This window comes from Pan troglodytes, chromosome 17 (genome assembly GCF_028858775.2).
Source record: "Pan troglodytes isolate AG18354 chromosome 17, NHGRI_mPanTro3-v2.0_pri, whole genome shotgun sequence".
NCBI lineage: Eukaryota > Metazoa > Chordata > Mammalia > Primates > Hominidae > Pan > Pan troglodytes.
Genome location: NC_072415.2, coordinates 30651473 through 30676645, shown reverse-complemented (window position 1 = coordinate 30676645; position 25173 = coordinate 30651473). Strand labels below are relative to the sequence as shown.

Below are 25173 nucleotides of genomic sequence, written 5' to 3'. Positions count from 1 at the left end.
TTTAGTTAACCAAAAGGTTTCTATATTTGTTTCATTTAAATTAACAAATATAGCTGGAGTTTTAAAAATCCAATCTGATAAAGTCTTATTAGGTAAATTAAATCAGTCTATACTTGTTATTACTGACGTATTTCTCTCCTCCTTTCTCTTCCTTTTTTCTGCCATTTGCTGGATTTATAAAGTGGTCTAGATTCCTCCCTGCCTCCCTTTGATCTCTGCTCTTTGAGAGCAACAAGTTGGTTCTCTTTTGGTGGTTACCCTTTTAATATACATGAAAAGGAATATTCAGTATTCCTTTCCTACTCCTGAAGATTACAAGGACTGCCATAATTTTAAATTACTCACTAAACATCTCTGCTTTCCCCTTCCATATTATTACTGCCATCTAGTTAAGTTCCACGTGAATAAAATTTTTTAATTAAAAAAATTTTAACTCATTCATGACTTTTTTGTGTTTATAGTCAATAGTAAATTTACTGTCATATTTTTCAATTTTTGTGCTCACCGTTGCCTTCTGTATCCCACTCCACTCTTATGGGTTCAATTTCCTTCCTCCTGAAGAACATCCTTGAGTAGTTTTTTTCAAAATGAGGGTCACTGAGTGGTAAGTTATCCTGGTCTTTAAATAAAAATGTCTTTCTTTCATTGACAGTCTTGAGTATATTTAACTTGGTATAAAATTCTAGATTGAATGTCATTTTTCTTTCAGCACTTTAATATTTCTCTACTGTCTTCTGGTATTAATGGTTGATATGTTAGAAATCTGCTAACAGTCAAACTGCTGTGCCTTCCCAGTATATTTGTCTTTCTTATCCCTTAGTGGCTTTTAGGTTTTCTCTGAATGCCCACAGTTATGGCATGATGTAATGAAGAGTAGATTTATCTTTCTTTATCCTGCTTGGCAGTTGTGGCACACTTTTAAGCTGAGGATTTGAGATTTCCTTCAATTCTCTGCAATCCAGTTTCTCTACCATTCCCTCCATTTTCTTCTTTGGAAATCCTACTAGACAGATGTTGGAAATTCCCAATCTATTCACCATGGCTTTTAACTGCTCTTCCACTTAAAAAAAAAAAAAATCTGTCTGTGCTGCTTGCTGGATGAAGTTCTCATCACCTTCTTCAGTTCACTAGTTCTTTGTTCATCTATGTCCAGTGTATAGTTTAATTCTGTGTGCTGAGTTTTGGTTTCAATTATTGTTATTTTTCATTTCCAAGACTCCGATTAGTTGTATCGACTGTCCTACTTCATTTCAGCCTGCTTTTGTTTCATGATTTCTTGTTCCTTTTCAATGGATGTTATCTCATCGATTATCTTTTTGAGTATCCAAAACATACATAAAGTCTTGGTCAGGCTATATATTTCATCTGGAATAAATATATATATATCCCAATAGTTGATTTTGCTGGTGATCCTTCTTAGCATTAGATTTATGGATTTTGGAATTTTAATTTATCAGAGTTTTGAACAGGAGCCTTTTCTTTTGGGATGTTTGTTTACTTCCTTTCCCCTCCCTCTCTGCGTACATCCTTCCCTGTCTAGCAGTTTTGCATCTGCTTCTACCAGGGCCCCTGAGTCCAAAAGTCTAGAAGAAGTCTTATGATGACTTCTTGGAGCAGCTGTTTCATAAGTATACTGAGCATATCACATATTTGGTCACTGAGCAAGCAGATGGACACAAAGCTGTCTTTGTTATCCCTAGGCTCACAACTTCCTATAAAACCATAGCCCTTGGCAGAAGACTGGCAATATTTTTTCTTAGTTTCTTTCCAAAAGTGGATAAAAGTTCCACCCTAGTCCTTGGCTTCAAGAAGTGAATCTGGCTCTGGCCCCTTGTCCCACATGGTGCACATTTAGTCTCTGTTACTTGTAGCCAAATTCCTGGACACCACCACCTGCCTTGGATAGAGAGTCCAGCAGGCCCAGGCTGCAGTTTTGCTCACTACTTGGCATTTCTGGTCCATGAAGATATTTATCTTGTTTCTGGAAGCCCAGCCTTGTCTCTTTTGTTTTCTCGTTTATATTTTACCCGTCATTGCTATGTGTTTGGAGCAAAGGGAGTGAGTCGAAACATAAACTCAATGTGCCATCTTGACTAGAAACTTTACATAATCTTGTAGCATTATATTTGAATAAAATTTACTTTTTAAAATGTATAAATAAGATTAACAAGGAACTTTTAAACCCCTTACTTGTACCTAAATAATAATTATGAAATATTTTCATATACAAATTAAATCCTAACTTGACATTTAAAATATATAGACATGAAAGTAATTAAACTGCATTTATTCCAAAATTAGTCTACAAAACAGACTTAATGTAGAACTACTTTCACCTTTGAAACCAAATTAGTCCTACTTCTGAAAGGAAGAAATGGGACTTTCAAACTAACATTAATCAATCAGCTTTAACCCAAAGTAAAATAAGAAACATTTCTATTCAGTTTAACTTAGAAAGGCTGTCAGCTAAACGGAAATAAAACAAGACCATTTCTTATTATGCTTAATGAAAAAGAAAAACTTATACCTTTTCACTTGTTAAAAATTTTGCAAAATATACATGTTCTCCTCCTGTTTTCAATTCTTCCATCTTTTTTCTTGAGGCCTGAGTATCATCTAATTTATAACTCTTAAAAACAGCTAAAACTTCTTCAGAATACTGCAAAATAAAAATATTAGTTTTATTCGACATTGTTACCCAAATTTGTTTAGTGCTTTTCTGCATCAAAATGCCTAGAATTTACTCCCAGTCAATCATGTATGTAGACTGTATATTGCAAGGCACACTAACAATAAAAATTATGATAGCAAAATGGGAGTTAAAACTATTTTGTATGATATTTCACTTGTTGTAAAAGTAGGTACAAGCTCCCTACTCCTAAAGAAATATGATTTCTTGGCCAGTGGTGGTGGCTCATGCCTGTAATCCCAGCACTTCGGGAGGCGGAGGTGGGCAGGTAACTTGAGATCAGGAGTTTGAGACCAGCCTGGCCAACATGGTGAAACCCCTTCTCGACTAAAAATACAAAAATTAGCCAGGTGTGGTGGCGGGCACCTGTGGTCCCAGCTACTCAAGAGACTGAGGCTGAAGAATCCCTTGAACCTGGGAGGCTCTGTCTCAAAAAAAAAAAAAAAAAAAAAAACAAACCAAAGAAATATGATTTAAGAAGTTTGCGTAAGGGACAAATAGATTAGGGAACATTTTTAAGAGTGTACAGAAATTTACCAGTGAAATTGTTTAACCACCTGTGGAAACTCTTACGCATTTCTTGTGCTAAAAACTGAGCAAATAAATTCCACCAAATTCTGTCCAGTTAGAAGACAATTCCAGATTATTTCTCACTAACCACTTAATCTGAATTTGGATGGTGCTGCCCCCACAAAAAATTGCATATAAAACAAAAACTATTAAAAATAACATAACACACACCATGCTATTCTGAGAACTACCTATTTATCTTAGATTTTGATTATGACAAAAAAGGACAACTGATCTTTAAGTAGCCAAGAAAAATACAACAAATTCTTCTAAAACAGGATTGGCAAACTTTTTCTGTAAAGGACCAGAGAGTAAGTATTTCAGGCTTTGTGGCCTTTATAATCTCAGTTGCAACTACTCAGCTGTGCCACTATAGTGCAAAAACAGCCACACGTAAGTGGATGGTCATGGTACTATTCCAATAAACCTTTGTTTATAAGCAGTAGGTTAGATCTAGCCCAGAGCCATGACTTGAGGACTTCTGTTTCAACAAGATAGCTAAAATAATTTTGTACAAAGATAGAATATATTCTGCAAAATATCAATTTATGTTAACAACACTCATTATATTCAAAAAAAGCAAGGCTGTAATGACAAACTTTTAAATATCTGATTCTTATATACTACTTCACAATATTAGTGGTTTAAATATTAATTTATAATTTCACTTGTTATGAAATGGGTATAAAAATGTAAGAGGCAGAATTATATAGTGAAAAGTATGTTAGACAAGATTAAGTTTTAGCTCTATCACTGGCTATAAAATACTGGGCTTCTGATAGTCTGTCACTGGCAACTTACCTTGAGAAAAGTTTTCCATGAAATCTTCTCATAGCATTGCACAGGGTTCCTGAAGTAATCCTGAAGTGACCAGAATTTTCGATACAGGTTGTAATCAATTGGAATAGAGCTAACAAAATAAACGTTATATTAAATAAATCATTCAAATTCTTTTATAAATATCTAAATATTCTTAGCTTTGGTCACAAACCGTTTTCAGAAGCTAATGAAAGTTATCAGAAAAGTACACATTCACAAATGCTTATATAAACTTTTACAAATCATTTTAGGGAACTCATAGACCCCAATAGACTCTTTATCTACACTGGTGGAGCCCCTGAATTTTGGAAGGACACATGGTTATTCAGAATTAAAGATTATGTTTCCCAACCAATCTTGCTGCTCGCATGGTCATGTGATTAAATTCTGGCCAATCAGTTGAGAGCAGAAGTCATATGTGCAACTTTTGGGCCATATTTTATCACTGGCCTTTTCCTCTTCCTGCTGGCTAGAATGCAGATGTGAGCATGAGCCACCTTGCACTACAGGAAAAAGGGCAAACACCAAGATGATGGAAGAAGAAGGTAGAAGAAACCTGGGTCTAGGCAATCTCACTGAGGAGCGCTCCCTTACCAGCCTTGGACTGCCTGCTTCTAGACTTCGATATGAGGGGGAAAAAAATCAACTTTTATGTTATTTAAACCAATGTTAATCTGAATCTATGTTAAAAGTCACAGGTATCATATCCTAACTAATAATATTATATCCTAAGAAGCACTAGTATGAGAAAAACATATATGGTACATATCAAGTTAGCATCACAAAAATAAGCCCTTTATCTAGTAACTGCATGTATAGCTCACATTTATTCAATGTTTAATAACAGAAGCATTTTGATCTTTATCTAGGAGTTTGGTGATTGTTTTTGTGACCAGAAATAGGCCATAAGAACCTAACTTTTGTTTGTTAGCCTATGGGAAAATTGATTTCATTATACATCATTTCACTTAATGTTGCAGTTTCTAGAACCTATCTATGCCACTGAGGATTGCTTTTGGAAAGAAAGCACAGGGCTACAGAGGAGGAGATAAGAAACAGTTTTAAGAGCAAGGGGAGAGAAGGAGGAAAGGCTTCTTAACTTGCCTATTTCATTAAAAGTTAGCCCAATACACACAGGCACTGGGTCCACAAGTTTAATGGAAGGGATTAAGGGGAGGAGCTCCTAAGGTTGCCTGTGGCTGGCTTTTCAAATGCTGGGATTATGCATAGGGTAGGCTATATAAACAATGAACTGTCTGCACATAATATAGAAACCAGCAGATAAAGCCCATTAGTGATTTACGATTTATTAAGTAATATACATGAAAATTACAAATGAAAGAAATTTCTTATAATTTCTTTCCTCCTTGTCTTATCTCCTCACTCCAGAGAGGATACTCAATAAATTAAGAGATTATCTCTGTAAGTCAAAAAGCTTAGGCTCTGAAAACTCACCACGTTGTTGGAGCTTCCTCATCTCCCATTTCGCCTTCTTCTACATCCATTCCTTCTTCTCTATCTTCAGTGTGCTAAATTGAAAAAAAAAATGTATAGCCTGTCATGAAGCAGTCATCAGACAGAAGAGATAAATGCTAGAATAACAGGTCAGTTACACATTCCTAGGCAACCCACAGTTAGAGAAATATAGTCACTAACTATCTAGACCTATAGTTAATCTGTAAGGCAATCGGAATTTTACCTGATGGACAGAAGAACTCAAGAGCAGTATGACAATGACATAACACAGTCATGAAGATAGTAGAAAGTTTCAAATCTGCATTTCTAAACATAATCAATAGATTCCCTCTGGGAATAAAGGGCTAAATGTTTTGGAAATGCACAAGACAATTCAACAATAAAATGAGCAAACAGCATGAATAGCTAATTCACAGAAGAAAAATAAATTCCAACCAACATATAATAAGTTCCTCAACCCAATAATGATCAAGGAAATGAAATTAAAACTAAGAAGACTTATTTTTCAAATATATACATCAATTAAGCCAATATTTTTAAAAAATTGATAATTCACACTGTTGGGGTGAGGCTGTGAGGAAAAAGGGCAGGCATTCTCCATGTGCCACTGGTGGCTGTATAAATTGGTATAACCTTTTTGAGAAGTAACCAGGCAATAGCTATTGAAATATGAAATACGCATATATTTTAACCCAGTAATTTTACTTACTGGAATTTATCCTAAAAAGACATCTGCATAATTGATGCAGACGATGCAGACTGATGCAATATTATACACTACTAGACACTGTAACATTGTTTTTCACTATCAGAGATAATCTAAATGTCCACAGGCAGAGAAATGTGATATATCCACTCTGAGATTTATCAAGAGCCATTTAAAAACTAAGATAAAACTAAATCTTAAAGGAAGAAAGTGAATTTCAGAATAGTATGAATGACCTCATTCTGGAGAAAAACAACATGTTTGTACATATACACAAAAAGTCCTGGTATGGTGAGACAGAGAATGTTATGAGTGGTTATAGAAATAATATGAATTTATAGAAAAAATACATATTCTGCAAAAAATAACCCAATGTTTAAAACAGAAAGTACATCTATTCTATAATCTACCTTATGATTAACACTATTAAAACAGAAAGTATAGCTACTTTGCTAATCCACATTAATAGAAAGCTATGCCATAATCTACCATGGTCTACCTTGGATTACAGAATAACTGTACATTCTATCTTAAACACTGGTTGAATTTTTTACATACAAAACATTATTTCTGTAAGTTGGAAATAAAGTTAAAAGTTTTTAAATTTTTGATGACTTATAGGCCCAGTTACATGAATTTTTTTTTTTTTTTAATGAGACAGGGTCTCACTCTGTCGCCCAGGCTGGAGTACAGTGGCATGATCAAGGCTCACTGCAGCTTGACCTCCCTGGGCTGAGGTGATTCTCCCACCTCAGCCTCTCGAGTAGCTGGGACCACAGGCGTGCACCACCATGCCCTGCTAATTTTTGTACTTTTTTGTAGGAATGAGGATTTGCCATGTTGTCCAGGCTGGTCTTGAATTCCTAGGCTCAAGTGATCTGCCCACCTCAGCCTCCCAAAGTGCTAGGATTACAAGTGTGAGCCACTGTGCCTGGACCCACTATCTTAATAACAAACTTGCAAATATGTTATCTGAGAAGATTTCAAATCAGCCTCACCTTCTGACCCAGGGTGCTTTCCTGCTCATTCGTATTGAAAACAGTGACATTTTCCAGATTAAACTGACTCTGCAAGTTAAGACCTAGTAAAAAAACAAAAAAAAAGATGCAAAGCAAGTCCAGTGACACCTAAACTTATGTATAACTTGTGTCATAATCAAAACTACAAAATGCTAAATCCATAAAGAGCAGTCAAAATTAACACATTTGATTTTCAAATCCTTTAAAAAATTCATTTCTTAAAAGTACCTTTGGAGTATGGGCATACCTTGTTTTGTTGTTCTTCACAGTTTCTTGTTTTTTTAAATAAATTGAATGGCAACCCTGCATCATGCAAGTCTATCAGCACCATTTTTCCAACGGCATATGCTCACTTCCTCTGTCACATTTTGGTAATTCTCACAATATTTCAAACTTTTTCATTATTATTGTATCTGTTATGATGATCTGTGATCAGTGATCTTTGAGGTTAACATTGTCATTGTTTTGCCACAGATTTGTTTTTGCCACAAACTGTGCCCATCTAAGATCTAAGACAGTAAACTTTTTTTTTTTTTTTTTTTGAGACAGCGACTCACTCCTGTCACCCAGGCTGCAGTGCAGTGGCATGATCATGGCTCACTGCAAGTTCAGCTTCCCAAGCTCAGATGATCCTCCCACCTCAGCCTCCTGAGTAGCTGGGACTACAGGCAAGCACCACCATGCCTGGCTAAATTTTTTTGTATTTTCAGTAGAGATGGGCTTTTGCCATGTTGCCTAAGCTGGTAAGATAGCAAATTCAATCAATAAATGCTGTGTGTGTTCTGACTGCTTCACCGACCAACCGTTCCCATGACTCTCTCTCTCTCCTTGGGCCTCCTTATTCCCTGAGACGAAACAATATTGAATTTAGGCCAACTAATGACCCTGCAATGGATTCTAAGTGTCAAGTAAAAGGATGAGTCTCACATCTCTCACTTTAAATAAAAACCTATACATGATTAAGCTTAGTAATTAAGGCATGTCAAAAGCCACGACAGGCTGAAAGTTCTCTTGCGCTTAACAGTTAGCCAAGTTGTGAATGCAAAGATAAAGTTCTTGCGGGAAGTTAAAAGTGCCACTCCAGTGAATACATGAATGATAAGAAAGCAAAACAGCCTTACTGCTGATACAGAGAAAGTCTGAGTGGTCTGGATAGACAAGCAAACCAGCCAGAGAAAGGCTTTAACTCTTTTATTAATTCTGTGAAGGCTGAGACAGGTGAGGACACCACAGAAGAAAAGTACGAAGCTAGCAGAAGTTGGTTTACGAGGTTTAAAGAAAAAAGCCCTCTCTGTAACATAATAGTGCAAGGTGAAGCAGCAACTACCAATGGAGAAGTTGCAGTAAGTTATCAGAAGATCTAGCTAAGAATATTGATGAAGGTGGCTACACTCAACAGATTTTTCAATGCAGATGAAACATTCTGATATCGGAAGATGCTGTCTAGGACTTTCATAGCTAGAGAGAAGTCACTGCTTGCCTTCAAGGGACAGGCTGACTCTCTTGTTAGGAGATAATGCAGCTGGTGACTTTAAGTTGAAGCCAATGTTCATTTATCATTCTGAAAATCCTGGGGCTCCTGAGAATTATGCTAAATCTACTCTGCCTTGGCTCCATCCATAAAAAGACAAACTCTGATGACAGCACATCTGTTTATAGCATGGTTTACTGACTATATTAAGGCCACTGTTGAGACTTAACTGCTCAGAAAAAAAGATTTCCTTTCACAATATTATTGCTTATTCACAATGCACCTGGGCACCCGAGAGCTCTGATGGAGATGGGCAAGGAAATTAATGCTGTTTTCATGCCTGCTAATACATCATCCATTTTGCAGCCAACGGATCAAAGGGTTATTTCAACTTTCAAGTCTTATTATCTAAGAAATACATTTCATGAGGCTATAGCTACCATAGTGATTTTTTTTATGGATCTGAGCAAAGTAAATGGAACACCTTCTGGAAAGGACCTACAAGTCTAGATGCCATAAAGAACACCTGTGATTCATGGAAGGAGGTAAAAATATTCACATTAACAGGAGTTTGGAAGAGGTTGATTCCAACCCTCATAGATGACTTCGAGGGGTTCAAGACTTCAGTGGAGGAAGTAACTGCAGATCTACGTAGTAGAAATGGCAAGAGAACTACAATTAGAAGTGGAGCCTGAAGATATGACAGAATTGCTGCAATCTCATGATTGGATTTGAAACAGATGAGGCGTTGCTTCTTACGAATGAGCAAAGAAAGTGGTTTCTCGAGATGAATTATACTCCTGGTGAAGATGCTGCGAACACTGTTGAATGACAACAAAGGATTTTATTTCTGAGACAGAGTTTCACTCCTGTTGCCCAGGCTGAAGTGCAATGGTGCGATCTCGGCTTATTTTTTATTTTTTTTCTGAGACAGAGTTTAGAATATTACATAAACTTAGTTGATAAAGCAGCGGCAGGGTTTGAGAGGACTGACCCTAACTTTGAAAGTTCTACTGTGGATAAGATGCTACCAAACAGCATCATGTGCTACAGAGAAATCTTTCGTGAAAGGAAGAGTCAATTGATGTGGCAAACTTCACTGTGCTATTTGAAGAAAATTGTCATAGCCACCCCAACCTTCAGCAACCACCACCCTGGATCAGTCAGCAGCCATCAACATCAAGGTAAGACCCCCCACCAGCAAAAAGATGACAACTTGCAAAAGGCTTTGGTGGTCATTACCAGTTTTTAGCAGTATTTTAGAAGTACGGTATGTACATTTTTTTTAGATGCTATTGCATACTTAATAGACTACAGCATAGTGTAAACATAACTTTTATATGCACTGGGAAACCAAAAAATGTTGGTTGAATGAATATTGCTTTATTGCAATATTCACTTTATTGTGGTGGTCTGCAACAAAACCCACAGTATGTCTGTAAACAGAATTCTATATACATTATAATAGAGTTGATCCTTATTATTCATGACTATTCCAGAACAATTCCACAGAATGCAATACAGAATCATTTATAATTCTGTTGGAAGCACAAATGTAAATTATATTAATGAAAAAGTGATAATGTATAACAAATAAGTAAATACATTATAGTTAATGAGAGCCAAGTTTCTTACTGTTAGAGAAAGAGGTTAATAAACAGATCTACTGGTGCTGGATTCAACTCAGAGGTATCAGTAGAATCTCATATTTTTTGCTGCTGTTCATGTAAAATATATACTGACAGATACAGAAACAAATACAGATGAGTATGGTTAGTATACACATATGTCTTTCCTAGCTCTGGTCTCTGAGAGGGCCTAGAAGTAGTGATACTCCAGTAGCAGTGAGCACTTCTTCTCAAATGTAACAGCCAATGATAACCAGCCACACAAAGAGGCAAGATACCATGAGTGAGAAACAGTCAAAACAGACAGGAGAAACAGACCCACCAAGACTTATTTAAGGTATCGGCATTACCAGATACAGACAATAAAGTAACAATGTTTACCAAGTTTAGAAAACTAAAAAAACAATTCTTAAGAAATTATTCAGAATCAGGTAGAGAGAGACAAACAGATGAAAAAATATATAAGGAGTAAAAAACAGAGGATACAGTGAGAGGGTATAATGGATGTTTAATTGAAGTTCCAGAAAAAGAAAAAGATAAAGAGGCATACACAATATTTGAAGAGATAATGGCTAAATTTTTACAAACTAGATGGAAGAATCTAATCCATACATTCAAGATGTCCACAATCCTAAGCAGGACAAATAAAAAGAAATTTACACAAGAGATACATCATAGTAAAACTAAAAGAAACCAAAGGAGAAAAAAAAATCTTAAGCGCAGAGAAAAAAATCTAGATTATCTTCAAGAAGTGAGACTGACATCTGACTTGTCAATAGAAAAATGGGAAACAGAAGACAAAGTAAAGATTATTTCCCGTGAGATGAAATCCTGTATCTAGTGCCAATCTAGAATCTTATATCTATTGGGAGGAGGTCAAAATACCAATATTAACAGGAGTTTGGAAGAAAGAAAGGAAAAAAAATAAAGGAGAAGTAACGATTTTTAGGCAAAACACAGACCTGCACTGAAGAAAAGTCTAAAAGGGAAAATGATCACAGACAGAAAGCCAGAAATACAAGAAGTGGTAAATCTATATTAACCTTGACCACATAAAATAAGTATGAAAGAAAACAGCACAGACATAGGATGACAAAAAGAAAGCACATAAACCACTGCTAACATACGCTATAGGTCTTTCTACATGCAGGCACTATTGTAAGCTCTTCACATGTTTTAATTCATTTAATCCTCAGAACATATGAAGTAGGTGGTACATTAGCCCAATATTAAGGAAGGGAGGATTGAAGCAAGGAGATATTAAAATCTCGCATATTTGAACATACTGGGGAGGCGGAAGGCTCTGGAGAACAAGCAATGTCCCATTTCAGGAGCTAGATAGTGGTTATACAGTATTCGTTTCATTATTATTCGCTTTATGTACTTTTCTATATGAGCGTTATATTTCACAATAAAAATTTGTTAAAAAAAGAGAAATGAAAGGAAGTCTATATAGTTAATAGTTGTGACTGAGAGAAAATGCAAACACAAAAATAGGCATACATTATGAAATACAGATATGATGGTTCATATCTACATGTTTCAGTGTGATTCAACTTTACATTAATAAGCTTTGAACTTAAAAGAATCCATGACTTTGTTTCAGGATTACCTGTATTATATACTAGGACTGCTATACATTTATAAGTAAAAGAAAATAAAGTGACAATTTCTATGATGTCTTTCAACTTTTTAGAACCATTTTTCTCATTATCATGACAGATTTTAATCTATTAAAAACTGGAAAAGATTTTCCTGCAGAAAACTCATTTAATGTATAAAAGCTTACCTGATTTCTCAGACAGAGGGAAAAGCCTGGCCAAAAAGAGCTGAATCCGTCCACAGAAGACTGTATTCTGGGATTTAGACAATCTTCTTAGGAGATCTAACAATATATGAAAATGAACGTTACACAGAAAAGATAATTCTATGTTTATTACAACCACACCTAAAAGTTTCTAAACCAGTTTGTCAAGAGTATTTTCCTAAAGCAGTAGTTCTTAAATTGGGGGCCGAAACCACTGCCACAAAAAAGTACTATACATTAGGAACAAAACAAGTTCAACATGACATGAAAAAGACAAACTTTACTACGTTTCTGACTTTAAGCTTATGCCCAGAACAAAAACAGTTTAAAGTGAATAATGAGTTCTAAAAAATCAGATTGTTAGTTAAAAATGCAGATACCTAATCTATCTTTAAAATGTTATCACTGGTATTTAATTCAACCATGTGTTTTTCTGGGCATATTTACACTTTAAAAAGCAATCATTTTATCACTCAATTACTTACCATTGCACATACGTAGTAAGTAATTTTTCCCAGCAGAATAGAATGTATTCTGAAATTAAGACGGAAATTATCACTCTTCTTCAGAACTTGTTACACATTCTTCAATAATAAGTTGCCGGAAGTGAAATATTAAAGAACACTAACATGCACTGAGAATCTACTATGCCACTTTCACTTTTTTTAAGCAAATAACATTTTCAATGAAATAAAAATATTTTCAGATATAAGAAAACATGATACTAAGTAACTGTTTTAAACATGTGAAAGTGTGAATTTTCAAGTTAATTTTTATTACACAAATTAAATCAAATTTTGTATTTCAAGTTTTTCTCCACACATGGTTTTTATTTGGCTCTCCCGAGAGAGCAGTATATAATTTTTTCATAGGCACAAACTTGTTGGCATTCAGCAATACTACAAATAAGTTAAAAAAAAAATCTACCCTCAGAATTCTGGATCTATAGAAAGATAAAGTTAGCAGGAAAAGAAACTAAGGCACTTACTGATTTCCAAGTAGCAACATTTTTTTCCACAAAAGTGAATATTGTGTCACACTGATCCAAAGGAAGACAATCCAAAACATCTCCCAACAATACAAAAGGTGTAGATGCGGTACAAATACCTTCAAGTGGAGCACAAGCCAATTTAAAAGTTTAAAAAATTGTAGAGTAAAATAGCCTATGAAAAATAATTCTGAAGAATATCTTAAAAGGTACACTTTGTTACTCATAACAAGGTTTTAAAAGGACAAGAAATGGAAGCAACCTAAAAGTCCCCAAATAGGACATACTTAAGTAATTTTTGATATGTGCACTCAGTAATGATGACAATAATTCTTGACAAGATCTAGAGCATTTACTATATGTCAGGCACACTAAGTACTTTACATATGCTAACACATTTAATCCTTATAACCCTATGAGGTAGAGCATATCATTATTTGCATTTTATAGAATGGGAAAACTGAGACACAGAGAGGTTAAATAACTTAACCAAGATCATAGAGCCAGTAAGTGGTAGAGCTGGGATACGAACCCAGGCAGTCTGGCTCCACAGTCTGTTTTCTTCACCACTAAGCTATTCAAAAGAATATAATGCAGCCAATTAAAAACGATGGTTATAACGACTATAATAACTTGGAAAAATGCTTATGATATAATGCTAAGTGAAAAAGGCAGGATTCAAAATTGTATGTACATATGGTTATGACAATAAAAAAAATTCTTAAAAGACTATAGAAACTAAAACCATTATACCAGATGAATGGTAGCTTTTAAAAGTAGAGGAATTAAGAGTACTGTTTTCCCTTCTTATTTCCAAATGTTTTGTAATGTTGCTAAATTGTCTTTGTGATTTGAAAAGATTATCTTCAAAAAATAACAAGGTTTGATATTAACTATGATTTAACATTTAAAATAACAGTATTGTTTCAGGGGAAAGAATGGAAAAGTAGAAAGTTACTGTTTAAAGAACAACAAAATTAAGATTTTTCTTAAGAAAAGGTCTACGTAGTCTATCTAGACTACTTAGAATACTTTTATATCCCTACTCATTCTTCCTTCTATTTTAAGGCAATGAGTACTTACTAACACTCATAAGTGTTTAAGAAAAGTAGTCACTTAGGCATGGTATATGGAGGAAAAATATCTAGGGTGATCTAAGCCCAAAACAGTGCATTAATATACTATGTCCAAAAAAAAGGAAGAAATATTTCCAGCTGTACTCTGCACTAGTAAGATCATATCTGGAATGCGACGTGAGGGATACTGCCTAGAAGCAGTGGGTGAAATAAAACAGCAGATTTCAACTCAATACAAGGGAACACACCAATAACCACATTTGTCTAACAGGACTCAAACAGTGAGCTCCGCTAATGAGCACGATTCAGCAGAGGCTGAATGACCACCCACCAGGGATGTTACAGCAGGGAAGCAGTCTAGGCCAAAGATGAGACTGGACTAGGTGACCTCTAAAGTCCCTAACAATACTTAGATTCAATGATATTATATACCCTGCACATCCAAGAGATTTGAGAAGCATATTTTCTGCCCTTAGTTGCAGTATAGCCTGGAATAAGTTAACTCACATTTAATAATTATAGAACTTTTTCTAGATTCTACTGCCAAAATTCTGAGTCAGTAGAACTAAGCAAGGTTTGGGAATCTCATCTAAAAAGAGATTCACTGGTGGTTCTGATGAGCCAGCAAGTCTGGGAACCATTGGGTTATAGTGTGATTCCCCCAAGAGCTTTCACAACCTGTGTCCCAGCTTCCACACCAATCTCTCTCCTTACCCTTACCTGGGCCACAGACATCCCTCTCTAGTTCCCACTCCCCAGTTCCCAAACACCATGCCATGTTCATCCTTCCATGGTTTTGTTCACAATGTTGTTTTCTGCATACTCTTCCTCCTCTTTACCACATGGTAAATTTCAACTCCATCTTTCTAAGCATAGAGCGAATGTCAGCTCATCTAAATAACTCTGATATCCTGAAGCAGGCTACTTCATCTATGCTTTTGAAGCACACTCTACATAAATATACTGTAGCATTTAGCACATCCTAACTAGTCACTTTTGAATGTAGATTATGAGCTTTTTAAGGTTAGGCATTTTTGTATGCTTTAACCAGTAGCATCTCACACTGAATAGAAGCTCAATAAATATCAGCCAAATTGAATTTAACAAAATATATTTATGGATAATTTAAAAACATGTCACATAACCAAACAATTATAGTCTGTCTCAAAAAGAAAAATTCTCCCTAAAATAAAAATGCACTATGCCTTTACAGTTTAAGCTCTTAAGTCCTTATCCTTCTCAAAAGTTCCAAGTATAGACTAGACTTTGTACAACTTCTTCATTAAAAACATCACCAGCTGTGCAAGAGTAATGTATAAAGGTAATCAATGAACTAAGGACACACTGAACACTGTTTGACAGAAACTAGACAAGGAATATTACATTGTGGGACTCACCTAACTATGCCTAATGAATGAATGATTAGGCAGCTTGTATAAAAGTTTAACAACGTGAATTTATGAACTTAAGTTCATAAAATAGTTTGCCCCCTATACTGGGAGGTGTGTGCCAGTTTTATAGAAGCATCAAAATAACACATAATGTGAATAATGCTTTACAGATTAAAAAGGAGTTTTCACATATATTATTTGAATTAATCAAATGAGTATTTTAACCAAATTGGTTAAAGAAGAATGCTGATAAACTAATTTTTTATTTCTTCTTTCTGCAAATATTTAACGAGCTCCTATTATGTGTTAGGCTCTGTGTACTATGTGCATTGTTTACCCAAAGTCTTCTAAAGCTATCGCACACAGCCATTTTAACAGGCCCCTGCCCAGTTTTCCTGCCAGCAGTGACTTCAAATGGAATCATTCATCTGCAGCTGCTCTTTTTTTTCTTTTTTTTTTTTTGAGATGGAGTCTTGCTCTGTTGCGCAGGCTGGAGTACAGTGGCTCGAGCTCAGCTCACTGCAAGCTCCGCCTCCCGGGTTCACACCATTCTCCTGCCTCGGCCTCCCGAGTAGCTGGGACTACAGGCGCCCAGCACCGCGCCCAGCTAATTTTTTTTATTTTTAGTAGAGATGGGGTTTCATCGTGTTAGCCAGGATGGTCTCGATCTCCTGACCTCATGATCCGCCCGTCTCAGCCTCCCAAAGTGCTGGGATTACAGGCGTAAGCCACCGCGCCCGGCCTGCAGCTGCTCTTTAGTATGGCACCCAGTGCCCTTTATAAATGGACCTAACCTGCTTTCCTCATCATTCTCGTTGTCCTCTCCTCCTCCTGCTCTACACAATTCTCTAGCTATTCCCTTCTTAGTATGTCTAACAAATTCTTCATACCTCACATTCTAGTTCTCATGTTCTTTTCTAAAACCTCTCCTGACTCCTTTAGACTGAAGTTTAGAGAGCCATGTTGGCTCTATTCCCTCTAACTACACTTCATTCCCACTTCGACCATAGTACTTACACCATAGTAAGGCATGCATACATCTGTTTCTTCCATTAGCTCCACGTAAGCAGGGGAATATGTTTTATTCACCATTGAATCTCCAGGTCCTAGCTCAGTACCAGGCACATAGTAGATGCTCAATGAAAATTTACTGAATGAACAAAACAACTGGAGAACAAAGGAAGTGCCAAAATGTGCACTGCATAATAGAGATGAGAAATAAGAGTAAACTAATTCAACTGGGACTTCTTGGCAAAGTTGGGAGTCAGGCAGAACTTGAAGAATAAACAAAATCAGATAGGTGGAGAAGTATGGGGAGAAGACGTTTTAAATAAAGCATGTCATGTCCAAGATTACTTTAAACAAAACAAAATGGAACCATACTTACCTTCAGTTACTCCCCCAATAGCAAGAGAAATAATAGCTAAAACGTTTTCACATGATGAATGATTTATCTACCAACAGAGGAGAAACAATTTAATTTAGGGGCAAGAGTTCAGACTAAACTCTATTAACAGTAAAAACATGTACTCTGATATTAAATTGACTATCAGAAATATGGAATACAATATTTCTTATAGAAAACAATATTTTCTAATATGAAGTTACAAAAATGTAACAGTAACATATAGAATCAATAGTTGTAGAAGTATGTCAAGTAACAGGTAGGCAACTCACTCAAAATCCAATGGTCTCAGGAAAATGGTTATATTAGTAAGATGAAGGCTATAAGCTAATCAAGGACAGAAGTGCTGAAGCCATAACTCAGCCAGTGGCACAGGGCAAAGGCAGGGCTAGGAGAATTAACTACTAATACACCCATGTGTCTGAGGGGTGGTTTTAATAGAAGGAAGGCAGTGCTTAGGTTCTATAAAATCATAATAACCAGCATTTACTGAGTGTTCATTAAGTGCTGTTTTACACACAACAACACTGAAAGAACGGTATTTCCCCTCTCACAAAAGAAACTGAAGCACAGAAAAGGAAAATAACTTGCCCAATGCCTCACAATGGAAAAGTGACTAAGTCTGAAGAAAAGGAAAGAATCATTTTTTAATCAGACTTGTCTGAGAGAAAGGGACATTGTATTATGGCCAATAGAAGGGAATCTAGCTTTTGGGGACCCAACCTTTGCTTGACCAAGAATAAACTGTTGAAACTTTTCCTTTCATTCAGGTACCCCATTATTGGTAAACAAATTCAGATTTTTCATGGTTAGATTTCTCTACCGAAGTTGGAGAGCCCTCAGTTATTTATGTAAGTTTACTGATGAGGAGGATGCCAGAGGAAAATGAGGGAATGGAATCCCAGCTCCTAAGCTAAATATTTTTGGACTAGACCTTTCGTGCCACTACAGGATGTATCACTGCTTATACAGGAAAGTGGGAGAGCCCACCTTCACCTCTAGTTCTTCCTAAGACCTCATGTCAACTTTTCTTATTTCACTTGGAGAGGGCTCTTGTCATTTATTAAACCAAACCCTTAAAATGTACCTGTGCTATCAAAATCCTTAGAGAAATCGTATAGTCATCAAGTCAACTTTTACAAAGCAGAAAGCTTACTCTAAAAAAAAGATGTTTAAATATCCATTCTAAGAAAAAAAGCAATTTTTAAATAACATGGTTTATTAATTTGTCAGCAAAATGTTAACAATGGAAAAACATACTTACAATTTCTTCTTCTAGAATACCTCTGAAAGCTTGGTCAAGGGTACATTTTTTTTCATTTTCACTATTAAAAACAAAAGACATCCTCATTTTTCAAACAGCTCAGGGTATGTATAAAGATTGAGGCAAGTATTTTTCATAGATATCAATGCCTTACCTGCCAGGTACCTGGCTGAAGGTACTTAACAATGGCTTGATGTTTTTGTTGTTCAAGGCCTCTCTGGTAGACTTCTAAAAAAAAATTAAAATGGCAAATAATTGTAAAGATTTTGCTTATTATTTGCTGAAAAATATATCGTTCATTGATAGTGTATCTAACTAAAAAATGCTTATACCTGGGAAAAATTACCTATCAGTCATTCTCTCAGTAATCCTTATTCCAACGCTACTTAATGATATGGATCCTCATCACTTTAAATCTAGCAAGAGCTTCCTTGCTGGACTTTTTCATTCTAGGTGATATTTCTGTCTCTTTAAATATCACATTCATGAGAGTATTGTGCTTACAAAAAAAAAATCTCCAAATGGCTCCTTATTTGCACGTTTTAGTTTTGAAGCTTCACAGCTCCCTCAAGGTCCTTGATAATGTTATCCCAATTTACCCAAACTTAATTCCCAATACTCCCTAACACATACTTTGCACTAAAGTCTAGCCATTTTTCATCACTTTATATCAAACTCATTCTACTGTATTCACACATTCATGTTGCTCTTCCTACCTGCTCATCCAAATTCTATCCATTCTCCCACACCCATGTCAGGTCTCGCCTCCTGGAGGTATCTTGTTCAGTCCCTGACACGTAGCACTCAATAAAACCATGCTGACAATCTGTAGATTGTTTTAAAGTAATCATAACTTAAAGACAAAAATATTGCAAAAGGCATTCATTCTATGAACACTCACATACACTTGGAAAGTCATCTTATTACCTCACAGGAATTAGATCTATCCTAAAGGTGTCCATTCCTTGCTCTGCCACTAACAGGCTGAGTAATTTGGGGCCTGTTCCTTTATCTCTTTGTGCTTCATTTTCATCACCAGTTAAATAAGAGGGTTGTTGTAGATTTTTACTACCAGCAGCAGCTACAGTGGCATCACCTAGGAAGCTGGTAGAAATGCAGAATCTCAGGCTCCCTTCCACACTTACTGAACCAGAATCTGCATTTCACAAGAAGCTTGAGAAACACTGAACTAGATGATCTCCAATTTCATGGTCCTTTTCAGGGCCAGTATGATTTTTTTTTTTTTTTGAGATGGAGTCTCCCTCTGTTGCCCAGGTGTTGTGCACTGGCATGATCTTGGCTCACTGCAACCTCCGCTGTCTGGGTTCAAGCGATTCTCCTGCCTCAGCCTCCCAAGTAGATGGGATTACAGCGCCCACCACCACGCCTGGCTAATTTTCATATTTTTAGTAGAGACGGGGCTTCGCCATGTTGGCCAGGCTGGCCTTGAACTCTTGACCTCAGGTGATCCGCCCGCCTCGGCCTCCCGAAGTACTGCATTTACAGGCGTGAGCCACTGCGCCCGGCCGCCAATATGATCTTGGATAGTCCTAACAGTTACTCTTAGCAGGCTTTCAAAGCACCAGAGATTGCAGCAAAACGCACACAAAGAAAACGATTATGACGACATACACAAAATATAATCCATTTAAAAAAAACCTCACACTGTGTGTGTGTGTGTATATATATATACACACATATATATATAACCCTGCAAACAAGAAAACTACTTACTACAAAGGATGAATTTTTCTTTCACACAATTTTCATCCTGGCATCCCTATAACTACTAAAACACAGCCGAATATCTGAGAAATGTTGGTGCAAATGCTAGAGACGAATACAGTCAGGCAACTTAAAAGTGTTCTTCATACTTACGTTGCTGTGACGAGCAACATAAAAAGAACAGAGTGTCTAAAGTCAGAAAAACCAGTGAAGTCACAACTTTTTGGGGGGTGTCAGCTTCTACCTCATGTACCAGGAATAACCAACTTAACCTACTTCACAGTGTTACTCTAATAGTTAAATGAGAAAGTGCTCTGTCAAGTGTTTCCCAAATGCTCAAAACCACCCTTCCACATGGAGCAAGAATAAAATAGCATCTGGTTACCCTTCCCAAGGTGATCTATCTGCCTTTTCCCGCTTAGGATCTCATCGATCGCTTAGGAGTTAGACACGGTGGGTTAAGGGGTGGTGAAGAGACGGCGGGAACAAGCACTTGGTAGCTCAGAAGGCTAGGGCGGGAGCCAGGTCTTTGGACTGAAACCACTCCCACCCTCCCCCTTCAGCAGCTCCCCTTCCCCTTCTCGAGACATCTGCCCCACTAAACGAGCTGAGAGGATGGACCCAACCAGAAGTAGTCTGCAGGTGGGCACTCCAAGCGGGGAGCCGAGGCGCCCAGCACGCAGAGTCCGGGGACCCGCTGGAGGGTGGGCGGAGGCGGACGGCCCAGCCCACAAGGAAGAGGCGGGTAGTGCGTCTTTCCCTACCCCTCAACCTCCGACGGGGCCCGGAGCGGACGCTGAGGCGGACACACCTCTGTCTCACTTTACCCCAGGGCAAAATTCGAGTAATTTCAGGGAGTAGAGGGCAAAGCATAGCGCCGGGTCAGGCCTGCACCCTCCCCGCTACAGCTCACCGTAAACCGCGTCCGCGCTTCGGGCAAACTGAAGAGCGGCGGCGTCGGAGACATCTTCTCGGCTGCGCGTGCCCGCCACTGCGCTGCGGCGCCTGCCGATGACGTCAAGCCAGGAGCAACGAGACTGCGGTCTCTGAGCCCGGCTAGAGTGGCCTGTGAACACCGGTCAGGCGAGCTGGCAGTTGGGAGTTTCCCTAGCGACTCAGTTCGGGTGGGCGTTGGGCGCCTGAGTCAGCCAAACAGCCTAGTCGGGGTTCTTGGGTAGCCTTTGGGGTGAGGGGACTTGGGCGGCCTTGGTCTGTAAGCTCTGCGCTCCCGGGCGTGGAAGAGACTGGCCGCGCACATGCGTTTCTGTGGTTTTCCTGGTTTGGGGAAAGCGGGTAAATGGTGGCTGGTTGCGGCTAACTGGGCCGCGCTAAAAGGTAACCCAAGGCAGGTGGATTACCTGGGGAAACAGCTGGAGCAGTGGTCCTGGCCGCCAGTCCGCGGTCATCCCGGGAGCTTAAGATTCGGAGTGGTGATAGGCTCCGGATGTATGAGCCCTGTGGCTCAAGGGCACTGTTCTCTCTGCTCCGAAATAGAAATAATACCTGTCTCACAGAGCTGTTGAAAAGCTCCACTGAAATAATGACCGCAAGTGTGAATTGTAAAGCAATGTAAGTAGTATTTATTATTAAAAGGTCTCTACTGAAAGAAAAGATCTAGGAGGAATGCAGTGCCCGGCGCTGATTGGAAAACGGGTGGCGCTGCGTCCTGGGCCGAGGCTTCCCTAGCAAAAACCTTGTCTCCCTCGCCATTTCGTCCCTTGCCTGCCTTCCCAGGAGAGACGTGGCCAATAGAAGCCGAGTGGCAGTAACTCTAAGTTGGAGTTACACGGTGGAGAAGGAAGCACTGACTCAGACTCGGGTAACTTCCTCTTATTCCCTCACACGTGTATCTTGTTCCCTTCTTCGAAGTCTGTAAATTTAAAATCCTAAGCCCCCCAACAACTGAACAGACCCCCTTGGGGCTAAGGGGACACCAGAAAAATCTTAACAACTGAGTTCCCAGTCATAACGGCATGGGAGGTCAGACGGACCTGGTTATACCCTCTCCCTTTTGTGATTTAGAGGAGATAGGTGACTGGCCATAAAGTTAAAATAGAGGCCAGGCGCGGTGGCTTACGCCTGTAATCCCAGCACTTTGGGACGCCGAAGCAGGTGGGTCACCTGAGGTCAGGAGTGGATCACCTGAGGTATGGCAAACATGGTGAAACGCTGTCTCTACTAAAAATACAAAAATTAGCCGGGCGTGGTGGCACGCACCTGTAATCCCAGCTACTCGGGAGGCCGAGGCAGGAGAATCGTTTGAACCCGGCAGGCGGAGGTTGCAGTGAGCAGAGATCGTGCCATTGCACTCCAGCCTGGGCGACAAGAGTGAAACTCTGTTTCAAAAAAAAAACGGAGATGATAGGACTGACGGAATTGACTCCATGGCAATAAGATACCAAAGTATAAACAGGACCTAAGCCCATGCCAAGCAAGGGTTAAAAGTCATGCATCCCTACGCTTAAAAAATAAACTATGTTCTCACTATGCTTCAAGGTTTTTCTTTAGCAGCTAAACAAGCGCTGGCCTCACAGTATTAAAACAATTTGCAGTTCATCGACCACCAGACACTAACAACCCTCTCCCACCAGCCGTAACTACAGCTTTTATTGATTTCAGTTACTTTCTCCTGATAAGAAGGTCACTGACCATGGACTTGTTCTGGCCAATTTATAGTGACTGCATGCTTATGTAACTTCCTGTCCTGAAAAGACGTTTTGATGGATAGGACCTAACTGTAAATACATTTAAATGTTAAGTCTCCACCCCAAAGTGAACATGGGTTGTCTGTTAAACATGCATATTTGTTTAATATGCGTGTGTCAAGACCACCTTCATGAATATTCATAGCCGCTCCTCTAACTTGTTGAATATGTATGTTTAGCCAACCAGTTAAGCATAAAGTTCCTACTCCAACTCCTCCTCTGAAGTGTCTGTATGTGGTCTTGGCTGGAGGCATGCTTCCCAGCCTGCAGAATGGCCACCTTGCAGGCTGTAACTCCTTATAAGAAACAAAGTCTCTCCTTTTCTAAATCTATAGATCTTACGATTTTTTAGTTAACATACACAATAAGAATACAGGAAGCTAAGGAAAAGATAACTGCAGAATCTTACTCCTAAGTGGGAATTGTGAACAATAATGACTACCTGAAACGTTACAGGCTTTTTAAGAATCAGCAAGATCATTCAGGTTTGGTTGTATACATTAAATTTACAAATTGGCAAAATAAAAATGATTTAATTCAGAATTATACTTTGTTTATCTGATACTAATTGTTGTAATAGGATTATCATATTACAGATGACTATTAACCATCTGGAACAGAACTAAGACCTCAGAGGCAAGTACATTTTTTTCTTTTCTTAAGAGACAGGGTCTCATTCTGTCATCCAGACTGGAGTGTAGTGGTTTGATCATAGCTGACTGTATCCTCAAACTCCTGGGCTCAAATGATCCTCCTGCCTCCATTTCCCAAGTAGCTGGGACTAGAGGCATGTGCCACCAAGCTCAGCTAATTTTTTTATTTTTGTAAGACAGGGTTTTGCTATGTTGCCTAGGCGGGTCTTGAATTCCTGGGCTCAAGTGGTCCTGCCTCGGCCTCCCAAAGTGCTGGGATTACAGGCATGAGCCACTGTGCCTGGCCTGGCACTTTTCTTATATTACTTCTAGTCCTTACAACAATTTTTTACTTAGTTATATATTAATGAGTATACAGCCTCATTGGCCGTAGGTCACATGGCTAGAGAAAGCTAAGTTTGGAATTTGAGCCTAGCTGTCATCCCAAAGCCTGTATTTTTCTTAAGTCTTAACTCTTGAATCTTTACCATGGGCCTATTCAATGTTTCAGAAATTATTTCCTTACAATTGGATAAGGGCGAGGACCATAGTGTCGTTAATAACAAAACATAGGCCTGGTGCGGTGGCTCACGCCTGTAATCCCACTACTTTGGGAGGCCGAGCCAGCTGGATCACCTGAGGTCAGGAGTTTGAGACCAGCCTGGCCAATATGGTGAAACCCCATCTCTACTAAAAATACAAAAATCAGCCAGGCATGGTGGCAGGCACCTGTAATCCCTGCTGAGTCAGGGAGGCTGAGTCAGGAGAATCGCTTGAACCCTGGTGGCAGAGGTTTCAGCGAGCCGAGATCCTGCCATTGCACTCCAGCCTGGGCAATAAGAGCAAAACTCCATCTCAAAAAAAAAAAAAAAAAAAAGAGTTTTTTGTTTTTTGTTTGTTTGTTTGTTTGTTTTTAAGTGGGTAATAACATCCAGAGAGCAGACATCCAGGAACATGTACCCTTTTCACTTATATTTACTGAGCACCTGTTTTTCCTCATGCTAGCTGGTGAAGTAAGATGGACGAAGGACTGCCTCTCTGTTAGGAAATAACTTGCATGGGAGAATCTAGGATGGATGGTTTAGATCAGTTCTAGGCATTCACATCTTCATTCCTCTTTTTTTTCCTTAGTGTGGCCTTACTTGAGTTCAGTTTACCGTTGGAATGGTAAGATCTGGGAGGAAAGGACTAAGGATGCAGTTTAATCTGCTTTTCTTCTAGTTCTTATCCTGACTATTGTCCAGGCAGAAGGAAGCTTTTTGCTCCATGCTTACAGGTCGGCCACATTAGGATGTTGGATTGCAGGTTTGCCTGGTTCAGCATTTGGGCCCCAGCCATCTCTCCCTTTCTCTCATTTGTAGTTTAAGTGGATTGAAATATATTTATTTAAAGGGAACTGATGTTTGAGTGGCAAAGTTGAATAAAAAGAATTAGACTCCTGCATTGTGAGAGGAATGGAACTGAGAAGAATAAAAATGAAAAAAATGGCCGGGCACAGTGACTCACACCTGTAATCCCAGCACTTTGGGAGGCCAAGATGGGTGGATCACTTGAGGCCAGGAGTTTGAGACCAGCCTGACCAAGATGGTGTAACCCTATCTCTACTAAAAATACAAAAAATTAGCTGGGTGTGTTGGCCGCGCCTGTAATCCTAGCTACCCAGAAGGCTGAGGCAGGAGAAGTGCTGGAATGTGGGAGGTGGAGGTTTCAGTGAGCAGAGATCGTGCTACTGCACTCCAGCCTGGGTGACAGAGTGTGACTCTATCTCAAAAAAAAAAAAAAAAAAAAAAAAAGGAAAAGGA

General features: G+C 38.4%; 1 protein-coding gene across 5 annotated transcripts in view; it reads right to left on the bottom strand.

The window, feature by feature from the left end:
* THOC1 (THO complex subunit 1) overlaps positions 1-21801 on the bottom strand; it is a 50339-nt gene extending 28538 nt beyond the window's left edge. The window contains exons 1-12 of one of the 5 annotated variants that reach the window (XM_063796018.1): positions 21393-21498; positions 20948-21309; positions 18464-18537; positions 18310-18370; positions 17028-17094; positions 13174-13292; positions 12671-12719; positions 12168-12263; positions 7259-7341; positions 5534-5607; positions 4061-4169; positions 2528-2659 (exon numbers count right to left, since the gene is read on the bottom strand). In XM_063796018.1, the coding sequence (XP_063652088.1) occupies positions 2528-2659; positions 4061-4169; positions 5534-5607; positions 7259-7341; positions 12168-12263; positions 12671-12719; positions 13174-13292; positions 17028-17094; positions 18310-18370; positions 18464-18537; positions 20948-21001 (918 nt within the window). In that variant the 5' untranslated portion in view covers positions 21002-21309; positions 21393-21498. Of the gene's footprint in view, positions 1-2527; positions 2660-4060; positions 4170-5533; positions 5608-7258; positions 7342-12167; positions 12264-12670; positions 12720-13173; positions 13293-13705; positions 13743-17027; positions 17095-18309; positions 18371-18463; positions 18538-19025; positions 19136-19236; positions 19876-20947 lie in introns of those variants that run through there. The other 4 variants (XM_054672011.2, XM_512049.9, XM_009433771.5 and 1 more) reach the window with 4 other exon arrangements.
* Positions 21802-25173: the final 3372 nt, after the last annotated feature.